This window comes from Sphaerodactylus townsendi, linkage group LG08 (assembly GCF_021028975.2).
Source record: "Sphaerodactylus townsendi isolate TG3544 linkage group LG08, MPM_Stown_v2.3, whole genome shotgun sequence".
Classification (NCBI taxonomy): Eukaryota; Metazoa; Chordata; class Lepidosauria; order Squamata; family Sphaerodactylidae; genus Sphaerodactylus; species Sphaerodactylus townsendi.
In genome coordinates, this window is record NC_059432.1 from 32,973,193 (window position 1) to 32,987,282 (window position 14,090).

The 14,090-nt window shown below is 44.3% G+C and overlaps 1 protein-coding gene across 2 annotated transcripts in view; it reads left to right on the plus strand.

The window, feature by feature from the left end:
- Positions 1-12,841: 12,841 nt before the first annotated feature.
- PAPSS2 (3'-phosphoadenosine 5'-phosphosulfate synthase 2) overlaps positions 12,842-14,090 on the plus strand; it is a 53,441-nt gene continuing 52,192 nt past the window's right edge. For both annotated transcript variants that reach the window (XM_048507051.1, XM_048507052.1), the window contains exon 1: positions 12,842-12,957. In XM_048507051.1, coding sequence (XP_048363008.1) covers positions 12,931-12,957 — 27 coding nt within the window. In that variant the 5' untranslated portion in view covers positions 12,842-12,930. The remainder of the gene's footprint in view (positions 12,958-14,090) is intronic.

Here is a 14,090-nt window from a genome sequence, read left to right on the forward strand (position 1 = left end):
CTTTCTAAACTTTGTGAAAGGTCATTCATAAATACTTCTGCAGGTACTCTGGCATCATAATAACTTTTGCTCCATTTCTTCTCTTGACTACACACTTGTCCAAGGCACTATGCCAAAGTACATTTTATTGCTGAATGTTTCATTTAAAATGACTTGCAGTCCTGTCCTACATGGAGTTACACCCTTTTATTGAAGTAAATATCTTGGAAGGGTATGATTCTGCTTAGAGTGAACTGCTGAAAATGGTCACCTTGAAACAAGACATGTAGGCTGATTATCATACAACAAAGCACCCTAACTTTGCCTTAGCAGACCAGGTGCTCAGGAGCAGCAGCAGCAGCAGGCCATTGCTTTCACCTCCTGCATGTGAGCTCCCAAAGGCACCTGGTGGGCCATTGCGAGTAGCAGAATGCTGGACTAGATGGACTCTGGTCTGATCCAGCAGGCTAGTTCTTATGTTCTTATGCTCAAGATTGCAGTCAGAAAAAGAATGAAAGCCAGTACATCGTACCCAGCCACTGAATTTTCTTAAACGTGGTCATCTATTCCATTTTCGTATTTGTATTATTGCTAGAAAAAGCAAAAAAAATTGATAGTTGCCACTCAAGTAAAAATTCAATAGCACAAGGGGGCGGGGGAAACACTTTTCAAATTCTTTTGAGCAAAAATGGGAAGTCAGAACTTTGTGCATGTGTAAACACAAGGACATTTTATAGTCGAAGGCTTTCACAAGGGCATTTCATGGAGAACAGATCTGTCAGTGGCTAAAGGAAACCTCCATGTTCAGAGAAAGTCAATCTCTGAATCACATTGCAAGAAGGCAACATTGGGGAAAGGCCTTGGGCCTCTCTGCCCTGTTGTTGATGTTCCAGAGGAACTGGTTAGCCACTATGGGAGTCAAGATCCTGGACTAGATGGACCACCAGTTTGATTCATCAGGGCTCTTCTAATGTTCTCTTTCATCTCATCAAGATGAGGCATGTTTTACATGCTGAATTTCACATGCACTTCTGAGGATATTTTGTTTAATTCGAGTTGTGCTATGGGAACAAAAAGGACTTCCCAAGTTTAATGAAATATTCCTAATTGAGAGTTCACATTTTTAGAGCTTAAGGGTATAACTGGGGTTAGGAAAGGTACACTTTTGTTGAAGGCTTTCATGGCCGGATTCAACTGGTTCTGGTGGGTTTTCTGGGCTGTGTGGCCAGACCACCAGACCACGGCCACACAGCCTGGAAAACCTACCAGAACCAATTTCAAAAGTTTGTTTGCTTTACATATTGTGGTAACCCACCAACGCTCCCAGAGAGTTCCACTTGCCCACCATACAATGGTCTGTACCAAGCTCTTAATATCTCAACACTACGAGTATAAGCAAGAATATATATATTTTTAAAAACCCTGCCTAGAATTATCAGGCTGCTATGCATCTGCAATAACCCTTATTGTTTTATTGCTCTGTTTTATGATTTTTTTTAATGCTGCTGTATTTGGAACCTGAACTGTAAAGACCTGTACATATATGCAGGAAGATGAGGAATTAAACAGAGTATACCATTTCATAATGTAAGAGGTGGGTTGCAACTTTTAGTGTTCCCCCTGGATGTAATGGTTAAGGTAATGGACTAGGCGCAGTGATGGCGAACCTATGGCACGGGTGCCAGAGGTGGCACTCGGAGCCCTCTCTGTGGGCATGCACACACAGAGTTTGTCATGTGGGGGTGGAAAATCACCCCCCCCCCTGCCCAGCATCCTAAGAGCTGGCCTGGAGCCCACCTGAGCGCGATGTGTCATGCAGCTTACACACAGTGAGTAGGGAGGACTTGGCTGGCAGGTCTGGTGCCTATGCTTTGGGTGGCTGCTGCCAGGGAGGGGGGCAGAGGAGGCAGTGATGCTAGAGAGTACAGAGCGGTGCGCGCAGGACTTGCTGGAGGCTACAGCAGGCTGACCCCTTCTTGCGCGGGTGGGGTGGAGGAAGAGGGAGCCAACCGGTTTTTTCTAAACTAAAACCTCAGCATTCAGGTTAAATTGCTGGGTTGGCACTTTGCAATAAATAAGTGGGGTTTGGGTTGCAATTTGGGCACTCGGTCTCGAAAAGGTTTGCCATCACTGGACTAGGGTCTGGGAAACCCAGAATTGAATCTCCACTCTGCCATGGAAAATTGCTGTATGACCTTGGGTCAGCTGCACACTCTCAGCCTCAACCCAGGCAAGTATTTGGATAGGGGAATTCCAAGGAATACCAAGGGTGTGATGCAGAGGCAGGCAATGGCATCTCTTGGGCATCTCTTGTCTTTCCAACCCTGTGGGGTTGTGAAATTCCATAGAGTCTGTAAGATAGAGTTGTTCTTCCAGGTGTATGGGTTGAGGCCCCTGTGGTACCATCTGGCCTCTCCTTCCCCTCCCCACCTTGCTGTGTATTAAGTCTGTTGTCAACCCTCTTAGGACTGGATGTATTTTTCACCATCTTGGATAATTGGTAATAGTAAATTATTGGAATGTTTTTAATTTTTAGTTGATTTTATGTTTTTAGATATATGTTGCAAGCTGCCCCAAGCACAAATTGGGGAGGGGGGGAGGGACGACACACAGCATATTATAACTAATAAAAAATTTTAAAATTAAGTCAGATGAGAGTTGATGACAAAAACACACATATTAGGGGCTCCTGGAATACTTTACTTGGACATTGAAGTGCAGAGGGGCCTTGTGGTAACTCAGGCTGGAATCTCTGTTTCTATTCGGGGGAAATTGAGGATAAACTGTTGATTATATCTGAGGATATTTACAGAAACTTATATCCTTGTATCTATTCTCCTGATATCTTGTGAAATTTGTTGGAGCCAATCATAAGTAACATTCCCAACAGCTGAGCCTCCTGCCTAAGGCCCTTCTGTAGAATAGAAAGACTGTGTTTATGCTGTTAAAATAGGACTTCTGTGAGTTAGAATCATGTGAGAGATATTTATGTTCCTCTGTCTGACGATGTTTTGTCAAGATCAAGTCTGTGGCAACTAATTTCCAGTGAAATGTATAGGGCTGCCAACTTTAGGTTGGGGAATTGGTACAGATTTGGAAGTGAAACCTGGGTAAAGAGAAGCTTGGGGAGAGAAGGGACATCAACAAAGTTTAATGCCACGATGCCTCCTCCAAAGCAGCCATTTTATCCAGGGAAACAGATCTTTGTAGACTGGAGAGCTACTGTAATTCTGGGAGAACTCCAGTCCTCGCCTGGAGGCTGGCAACTTTAGAAGTATTCACAGTCCTACAGAGTTTTGTCACACTGCCAATGACTGTGGCAGAAACTGAAAGAAGTTTAGCTGGCATTCATCAAAAACATTCTGCAACGGGGTCAAGCCTTCAAAGCTGTCATGTCTATTAAATGTGAAATTGAAGAGAAACTGTCTTTGCGGTGCTGTTCCATGATTTTGCAGTGAAAAGGATCAGAAACATAAAACTTTGAAGTGAGTTTAAACGGACTAAAAAATCAAGACATTGTTAGCATAAAACCTTTTTAATGACAAGAATGATACAAACTAGGAGGGAGGCTGTATTTTTTGAAAAACCATTCAAGCTTCCTGGTGCTCTGATGCATTTCTTTCATTTGCCGTCAATGTACCGTCAAAGCCCACAGCCAAACAAGTGGCTAAACAGTATGTGAAAGTCAGCCTCTTCCCTCCTAGTTAGCAAAGTTGTGGGACTTTCAGGCTTGGTGTTATTAAACAATGATGGCAAAGGTGGGCATTCTTAAAAATTAAATATAGAATAAATTAAATCCTGTTAAAATATACATTCTAACATAAGGAAGTTATAGTTTATAAAATTATAGAAATGGTTTCCATATTTCTTCAAATCTTTCTGGATTTCCTTTCAGCCTCCAGGTTAGTCGATCAAGGTCCATTACTTCTTGCAATTTGTCTTCACAGTTTTTCAATGTAGGTGCCTCTGTCTTTTTCCAGCGTTTGGCAATTTCAATTCTGGCAGACAATTTCCATTCTGGCAGACAATAAAGATTGTCATTCCTTAATCATTTACAGTCTTTAGTCAGTCCCAACAATAAGGCTTATGGTTTTAGTCCCATCCTTATTTTAATAATTTTTCCTATTTGTATTGTTATTTTCCTCCAATATCTTTTGATTTTCTTTCAGCTCCACCACATGTGGAAGAATGTGCCTTTCTTTTTTCTACACTTCCAGCACAGATCATCCCTTTATCTATTCTCGCTAGTTGAATTGGGGTGTAATACCACCTATTAGACACCTTTATAAAAGTTTCTTTCAAATTTGTGGAGTGAATCTGTTTTGCCGTCTCCAAATATTTTCCCACTCTTCTAATTTTATATTTCTTTTTAAATCAAATGCCTATTTCATCATCACTTCTTTGACTTCATTTTGTTCCATTTTAATTTTTAATAGCAATTTATAAATTCAACTAGTCATTTTTTCCCTTTTTTATCAATTTTTTTATCAATTTCCCTTTTTTATCAATTCATCAAATTCATTTTGTTGGAGGAAACTGAAATTATCATTCCTAGGAAGAATAGCTGTTATAAAGAATAACATCATCCCTAAACTAATGTATTTTTTGCAGAATGTGCCAGTAGCGCTATCCCCAAAAACGATAGAAAATGGGAAAAAAAGATTAGTAAATTTTATTTGCAATGGAAAAGATCACGAATAAGTTATCTAACATTAATAGATGAAAAACAGAGGGGGTCTGAAACTGTCAGATATACAATTATAGTATGGATTACAGAGTGGATGTTCCAAAAAATCCCATAAACCTATAACAACCTCTTTCATAGCTCATGAGATTGTATGTATGAGATAAAGAATTGTGGTGAAGGAATGAGGTCGTATTAGTTTGTGCTGCTACTGAAAAAAAGTATGTATGTATTTATTTTGAATTTATATCCTGGTTTCCTCTTATTATAAACACCATGTAAACAGAAAGCTAGCATTTCATGGAGATCAGTTCTATCCTGTTGCTTACTGTGCTAACTTGTAATTTGCAAAAAAAATTTCAGTGAAGGGAAACATTTGAAAATGTGATGTTCCACCTGCTGTCTAATCATACTCCTTTGAGATAAAAGTTCACTTTAGGTCTCTACCACTGCACTGCCACTTTAGTCCCCAGCATATTGAACCAGGCCCAAAAACTCATGGGACAGACATTTATCGGGAGAAAAAACCCAAAACAAAGACGCTCCAAGGGTAATTTATTATGTGATCGTTTTCTTTCTCTGATAACTCTATACTATGACGTGAAGAAACAGGCAGGAGTAATAGAAAGGCTGGGTGACATACACAGGGACTAAAGGAAACAGGGTAAGGTAACTATGGAAAGAATGGACTATGTCAGCTCCTCCCCTGGCCATGCCCCTGCTATGGCAGCACTGTCACCAGAGACCTAGTACACTAGTGCATCATTCAGCACAGCATTCCAGCACCAGGGACAGGGATGCAGCTGCACACCAGCAGGATTGGCCTACTGCCAGGGTAAGTGCCCTGGGGAGACCAACACAGCAGCATACCACTCCCAAAGGCAGATTTGCCCTCCTCCCTTTGGATGAGGCCCTTAGTCACCTAACATGGTCTCCAAACACCAGGTCAGAGTCCAGATGGAAGCATCTGGAGCAGAGGTGTCAAACATGTAGCCCAGTGGTTCTCAACCTTCCTAATGCTGCGACCCTTTAATACAGTTCCTCATGTTGTGGTGACCCCCAACCCTAACTTTTATCCATTTTACAGGTGGAGAACACTGACGCAGAGAGTCTTAGGAGACACCTGTGAAAGGATCATTTGACCCCCAAAGGGGTCCCGACCCACAGGTTGAGAACCACTGATGTAGCCCATGGGCAAGATATGCCCCCTTGAGAGGGCTTATCAGAGACAATCTCTCCTGTTGCTCCTGATCTGGCCTAGTGAGCCAGGGACTGCCTCTCTGCATATTGCCTCCAGCAAGCATTACACTCTGCCAGTAGTAACTGGTTGTCCTTGGCCCCAAGAATGTCCAGCTAGCCTCAGGATCAGGGCATTTTTGGCACTGGCCCCAACCTGGTGCAACTCTGTCAGCTGAGACCAGGGTACTGCATGACTTGGTTCAGTTTCACAGGGCCTGCAAGTCAAAGATATTCCACTGGGATTTCCATTGAGGCAGCTATGGTTTTTTTCTTCAGTTTTACTCCCAATCTGTCTCTTCTCCTACTCTCCTCTAAAATGGGCTATAACTGTAACATTCAATGGGATTGGAGGGTATTATTTGATCATAATTAGTCACTTGCTGGCACCTTACAGCTATCTGAAGGATTCAATGCCATCTGGAATGGGATATAATGTTTTAATGTCTTAATTAACTAACTTACTATTGTGTTGATGTTTTGATTGTGTTAGCTACTCCGAGGCTGGCTGTTGGGCCAGGGAAAGTGGAATATAAAGTATAATAAAAAAAATAAATTTACTGGTCCAGAATAACACTAGCTATTATACTATTCTTCAGATCTATGTTTTGCTTGTATCTCCATTTCCTTTGTGACACTCAAAATTTCTACTACGACACCACAATAGGTAGAGACTTCTGCTCTGAACGTTTCCTTTGGACCATGCATGCCCCAGATAAGCACAGAAACACTAAGCTTTATTGGTTCAAACTCTGTGTGAGAAAGGCAGTTTCCTTAAGCAGTTCTTTTCAGTTGTTTAGCTATTCACAGATTTTATTGCTGGGTTTCATGTGTTCTTATCTATACCGCTGGTCACTTTAAAAGTATGTCATGTTCTTTCTGTATTGCATAAAGTTTATAATATTTCAGTGGTCTGATGGGTACATAAAGATTATTTTAGTGCAATGAACTAGATGATATACGATAGTTTCCTCCTCTGTGATATTGTTTCCACTCATAGTAGCAAGGTGGCAAAAAATTTCATTATTAATTATACAAAAAAAGCACATTTCTTTGCAACAAAGGAAATGGGTCAACTAAAAATGCACCCTCAGACATTCTTTAGAGGCAACAGTCTTAAGTTGTTTTTAGATTCTTCCATCATATACACTCTCATAGGTTCACCAGTTGCAGCTGATAAAACCAATGCTGCTTTCTCCTAACCGGAACTCTAAACTACTGGATGTTACCACATCTGCACGAGTGCATTCCATTTTATCGATTATGTGCTGTGTAAAATAAATATTTTGTCTGTCTTGAGCCCTCTGTTCAGCTTCACCAAGTAAGTGAATTTTCTGATATTCTGGGACAAAGTTCTGTTCTCTATTACTAATACCTGGCACAATTGTTATACACTTCTATCATGTTCCCGCTTCTACTATTTTTTCTCTAAATGAAAGATTCCTAAACTCTGTAGCTTTTGGGGGGAAGGTTTACTCTCCAATCTTTGTGGGTGCTCCTTTCTAAACATTTTCCAGCTCTATTATATCTATTTTTGGATAGGATGGCCAGAACCATATGGAACACTTAAGAGTGTATAAATGTAAATTATTTTCTAAATATAGTTCTTTTCTTTGATTTTTGAACTGGAAGAACAAGGTCAGCCAACAATTACAGAAATAAAGTAACACCATTCACTAAAAACTACCTCGAGCCTGAAAGGAAAGGATTGGGTGGTATAAATTTTATTTAATTAATTAAAAACAAAAATCAGTAGCCAGTAAGTCCATTCTTCCTGTTTGAACATGCCTCTGGTTATAGAATGTAATCAGTAGGAGAAAGTTTGCTTTATTTTTTTCAAGAGTAAGGAGATTGATTTTGGTGATGAACTGTTGACCAGTTTCTTTAAAAATAATTGGGGGCCAGCGCATCCAGACCTGGTGACATTACTTCTTGTCCATTAGCCTTCAAACAAACGGTCTCATCATCTCTACATTTCTTTAGTCAACCTCCCTAAAAACATCAATTCTGCTATGATATCTGTCCTGCATAGCAAATTATGGTCTAGCCATCTACCATCATGAGTTAGTTTGGCCACAAGATGCTTATTATACCTACAGTATAATTACGGATACCCTGGCTTGGATGGCCCAGGCTAGCCTGATCTTGTCAGATGTCAGAGGCTAAGCAAGGTCAGTCTTGGCTAGTGCTTGGATGAGAAGCATAAGCATAAGCATTTTATTGTCATTGTGCACGCACAATGAAATTTACAGCAGCATTCCTCAATGCACACAATTTCAGACTCATACCCCATCCTCACTTTCCCCTTCCTCCACCCATCCCTACACAGCCCCAAACACATCAACACGAAGCCGCAGAGTTTAGCATAGCCACAGCTCTAGAGTAGAAGCTGTCTCTAAGCCTCTTTGTTCTAGATTTGATAGTCCTGTATCGCCTACCAGATGGTAGCAGTTCAAAAAGAGAGTGTGCTGGATGAGACGGGTCCCTCAGAATATTTTGGGCTTTTTTTAGGCTTCGGGAATTATAGAGTTCTTCCAAGGAGGAGAGAGGGCAGCCGATAATCCTTTGTGCAGTAGTGATCACCCTTTGGAGCGCCTTCCTGTCTGCCACTGTGCAACTGGAGAACCATACACAGATGCAGTAGGTTAAGACACTCTCTATAGCACAGCAGTAAAAGGACACCAGGAGTTTTCCATCCAGTTGTTGCTTCCTTAAAAGTCTCAGATAGTACAATCTTTGCTGGGCCTTCTTAACCACCGCGGCAGTCTGTATGCCCCAGGTTAAGTCCTCTTTAATCATAACGCCCAGAAATTTAAAACTAGCCACCCGCTCTACTTGATCTCCATTTATAGTCAAGGGCTGAATTTCTGAACTATTCCTTCTATAGTCCACTATAAGCTCCTTTGTCTTGTTAGTATTAAGAACCAGGTTATTTTCCCTGCACCATGAAAGCAGTCGGTCCACCTCACTCTGATAGGCAGACTCATCCCCTCCAGAGATGAGCCCCACCACCGTTGTGTCGTCAGCAAATTTGATAATGGTGTTACTATGATAGACAGGAGTACAATCATATGTATAAAGGGAGAACAATAAAGGACTCAACACACAGCCCTGTGACGTTCCCATATTTAGAGTAAGAACTGAGGAAACCCGATTTCCCAGTCTAACCCTCTGGGAACGTCCAGACAAGAAGTCACTAATCCACAAACAGATTGAATGTGAGAGTCCAAGATCCACAAGTTTTGTCACCAGTCTTTGTAGCAAGATTGTATTAAATGCGGAACTAAAGTCCGCAAAGAGCATTCGCACATAATTCCCCTGTTTTTCCAAATGCGTCAAAGCAGTGTGGAGACTAATGGCAATGGCGTCCTCCGTAGATCTGTTTGTCCGATATGCGAACTGATGTTTATCAAATGTATCTGGAAGGCAAGAACTAATATGCCTATGGACCAGTTTTTCAAAACACTTCATGATGATGGGGGTGAGTGCCACTGGTCTATAATCCTGAAGATTGTCAGCAGGAAATCTCTTTGGTAGTGGAACAATGATGGAAGCCTTCAAACAAGATGGAATGGTGGACTGGGATAAAGATCGATTAAAAGATCCCAGTAAAAACACCAGCCAGTTGGTTAGCGCATTCCTTTGTGACCTTCATTCCTTTGAAACCACCAAGGAATACCAGGGTCATGATGCAGAAGAAGGCAATGTCAAAGCCCTTCTGTCTTGTCTTGAAAACCCCTGCTGGGTTGCCATAAGTTAGCTGCAAATTGATGGAACTTTACACACACATAATTATGAATATCTAGAATTCATTTCAGTTTTTTAAAGTTTCTTTTCTAGTAACATGTGACAGGAGGACAGTAGTTATGTAATTATACTAAAACCTAAAATTGGTCGTAGTGACAAATTATAATAATAATGTATCATCAAGTCCCAGCCCGCTTATGGCAATTCCTAAAGGAGTTTTCAAGGCAAGAGATGTCCAGCAGTGGTTTCCATTGTCTACCTCTGAGCAGCAACTCTGGATTCCCCTGTTAGTCTCCCATCCAAGTACTAGCCAGGGCCTCCCTGTTCAGCTTCTGAGATCTGATGATTTCAGGCTAGCCCAGGGGTAGGGAACCTGTGGCTCGAGAGCCGCATGCGGCTCTTCTGCCCTTGCACTATGGCTCCACGGGCCGAGCCGCCGACCCCATCCTTGCCCACCCTGCAGGCAGCAGGGCGGGTGCACCAATTGCCCACGGTCGGCTGGGCCTCACCGCGGGCTTCCCCTCTCGCCCGCCCCGCTGGAGCAGGGCTGATGCTTTCCCGGCGGCCGGCAAGGCCGAGCCACCGGCTTCATCCTTGCCCGACCTGCAGGCAGCAGGGCGGGCGCATCCATGCGCTTCTCAGAATGAGCAGAGTAAAAGGTTTTAAAAGCCCTATATAGAGAGTGTTGTCTTTATTTTAAATGTCAAAAATTATTTGCGGCTCCAAGTGTTTTCTTTTCCCATGGAAAACGGGTCCAAATGGCTCTTTGAGTGTTAAAGGTTCCCTACTCCTGGGCTAGCCCAATCAATTCATGTCACTCCCACAATGACAAACCTGCAATTCCTGCAAAATTAGTTATCCATTTTATTTCAGTGCTATCAGTCACAGACCAGGAAAGGGATTTGGGCATCTTAGTTGATAGTTCCATGGGAATGTCAACTCAATGCATGGCAGCTGTGAAAAAGGCAAACTCTATGCTGGGGATAATTAGGAAAGGAGTTGATAATAAAACTGCAAGGATTGTCATGCCCTTATATAAAGCCGTGGTGCGACCGCACTTGGAGTACTGTGTTCAGTTCTGGTCGCCACATCTCAAAAAGGATATTGAAGAGATAGAAAAAGTGCAGTGAAGGGAAACGAGTATGATTGAAGGATTGGAGCACCTTCCTTATGAGGAGAGGCTGCAGCGTTTGGGACTCTTTAGTTTGGAGAGGAGACATCTGAGGGGGGATATGATTGAAGTCTATAAAATTATGCATGGGGTAGAAAATGTTGACAAGAGAGAAACTGTTCTCTCTTTCTCACAATACTAGAACCAGGGGGCATACATTGAAAATGCTGGGGGGAAGAATTAGGACTAATAAAAGGAAACACTTCTTCACGCAACGTGTGATTGGTGTTTGGAATATGCTGCCACAGGAGGTGGTGATGGCCACTAACCTGGATAGCTTTAAAAGGGGCTTGGACAGATTTATGGAGGAGAAGTCGATCTATGGCTACCAATCTTGATCCTCATTGAGCTGAGATTGCAAATGCCTTAACAGACCAGGTGCTTGGGAGCAACAGCAGCAGCAGAAGGCCATTGCTTTCACCTCCTGCATGTGAGCTCCCGAAGGCACCTGGTGGGCCACTGCGAGTAGCAGAGTGCTGGACTAGGTGGACTCTGGTCTGATCCAGCAGGCTAGTTCTTATGTTCTTCAAGGAGATTCACAACAATTAAAACAAGCACAGACCACACCCTGATTCTGGTCCTGGTTCTATTTGTGATGGACCAAGGCTCCTTCCGCACATGCAGAATAATGCACTTTCAAACTGCTTTCAATGCTCTTTGAAGCTGTGCGGAATAGCAAAATCCACTTGCAAACAGTTGTGAATGTGGTTTGAAAACACATTATTCTGCGTGTGCGGAAGGGGCCCAAGTTATATTGCAAAGTTACTTTTAAAATTATGACCAGGTGGCCATTGTCACAAAGTGCGACTATAGACAGGTCTTTGCTCTTATGCAGCAAGACTATTCTTAATGACTGTGTGGTGTAGTGGTTAAGAGCAGGTGGATTCTAAACTGGAAAACCCGGTTTGATTCCCCACTCCTCCAGCTGAGTGGCAGAGGCTTATCTGGTGAACCAGATGTGTTTCCGCACTCCTACATTCCTGCTGGGCGACCTTGGGCTAGTCACAGTTGTTTGGAACTCTCTCAGCTCCACCTACCTCACAAGGTGTCTGATATAGGGAGAAGAAGGGAAAGGAGCTTGTAAGTCACTTGGAGTCTCTTTACAGGAGAGAAAGGTGGGGTATAACTCCAAACTCATCTTCTCTTGGCCTGTCCAGATTGCTCCTTTTCCCTCTCCTAGGGGAAATCCAAGCTTCTCTCAGCTCTCCTCCAGCCCATCGCCCCAGCAACTGGGTCTGGTGCCTTTACAGAGCAGTAGAAGTCCACCAGCCAGATCCCAGCGATGACAGCGTCTAAGCGGGGGGGGGGGGGGGGGCCTCACTGGGCCTCCCAGGCGGCGCAACTGACTGCCAACCTCAGCCAGGTCAATAGCCAGTCGGCCCCTGAATCCCGATGGCTCAGTCACACAACCTCATTCGCCCTGCTCTCACGGTCTCCTTTTCCCTGGCAAAGCCGCCTGGCGCAATCGCAGAGGAGTCATCGGAGCTCCGGCACCCTTTCGCCCACTTCGTTCTCCGAGCCGTGCCTCAGCCAATGCTTTCTGCAGGAAGTTAAGGCCTGGGCATAAAAGCCGCAGTTTTGCAAGAGGCGCGCAAAACTGAACTTCCCGCAGGTCATTAAGGACACGTTAAAATTAAGGGGCGGGGTCGCCCGCATGGAAAAGAACGGCGTTTTCTCCGCCAGCGCCGCCCGGGGCCAATGCACGAGCGCACCCCTGGGCCGAGTTACTCCAAACGCACTGAACTCCACAGGTTTCAACCGGAGTTGCTGCATAGTTCTGGTCTCTTATGACCCCCTCAGGCGCAGGTACCCAAGAAGGCGCAAGGTTACAGGCACGCCCAAAGAGACCCCCCCCCCACTCCCCCCGCCCCACGCAAAGCCCTTCTGCGCTCGCAACTCTTCCCGTCGGGGCAGGAGGAAGCAGCGAGGGGAGGAGCCGGAGGAGGGCTAAGGCGAGGGCTGGGGAAGGCGGTCCAGGAAAGTGCTACGTGTCTCCTCTGCCCCTTATACCTCCTCTCTCAGCAGCCAGCTCAGCTGGACCCGGCCACTAGTCTGCCCCTGAGCGCCTGCAGCCAAGGAAGCTTCGCTACCTCCAGCACCTCGAACCAGCGACATGTCCGAGAGCAAGAAGCAAAGGCTGGTAGGTGCCGCCTCCGCTCCTCTTCCTCCGCGCGCGCACAAAGCGGCACCGGGCGAAGGGTCCCTTTCCCGGCTCCTGCTGCTCGTGCTCTCTTCTGATTGGCTGCCGCTGTGCACCCCATCCCCAGCTGAGGGAGACGCGGCTGAAGGATGTGGTCCCACTAGGGGCTGGTAGTCGGTCCCAGGGAGGTTTAACTTGCCAGTGGTCATATTTTGGTCTGCGCTGGAAGTCTTCCAGTCAGGGGTGGAGATGGAAACGATTTGATGGCTGCAGAGGCAGTTGAGTAACTGGAACCAGACTGCAATCCTGTGCAAACTGAATTGGGGATACATTAATAGATGCACGCTCTCTGTTGTGATTGCTACTGGAAGCATCACAGCACAAGTCGGGGAAACCTGGTTGGTCCAGATTTTCCACACGTGTGTACAGGTACACGCTTGTCTGAAAAGGTGAACATAGTCCCCTGTGCAAGCACTGGATCATTACTAACCAATGGAATGAGATCACATCCTAGTGTTTACTAGGCAGATTGTTTTCAGGGCCATTTGCCATTACCATCCCCAGTCTTCTACACTTTACCCCTAGCAAGATGGGTATTTGTTTTAACAACCTTGGAAGGATCGAAGACTGAGTCAATCTTGAGCCAGTTACCTGAAACTCACTTCTATCCGGATTGAACTCAGATCGTCAGCAGAGCTTTTGACGGTCTTAGTGCAGGCTACCACTCTGCACCATAGAATTCCTGACCTAGCTGCATGTTATCTGTGCTGCTGGAAACAATGGTACAGCTGTCATAATGGGTGGACTTGTGTATTCAGCATTACACACACAAATATTTAGAAGAATTCTACATTCCTGCCTGATTTTGATTGAATCATGCCTCAGGAATACCAGAGGCTGCCGGGGTGGGGTGTGTGCTTCAAATGGAGGGGGCACCAAGCCATTCCGTGCTCCCCCAGTCTTAAGGTCATCCCTGCCCTAAGGGCCCATGGAATAGTCTCTCCTCAGGTATTTTAGCAAGATGATACATCCTCCATGTTCAAGGGCTGTTTAACTGTGATTCTAATAGTTGCTAGAGCCAAACCAAAGGGGAACTCTTTTGTCCTCTCTTTCTTGTAAATTGTTCATCTGCT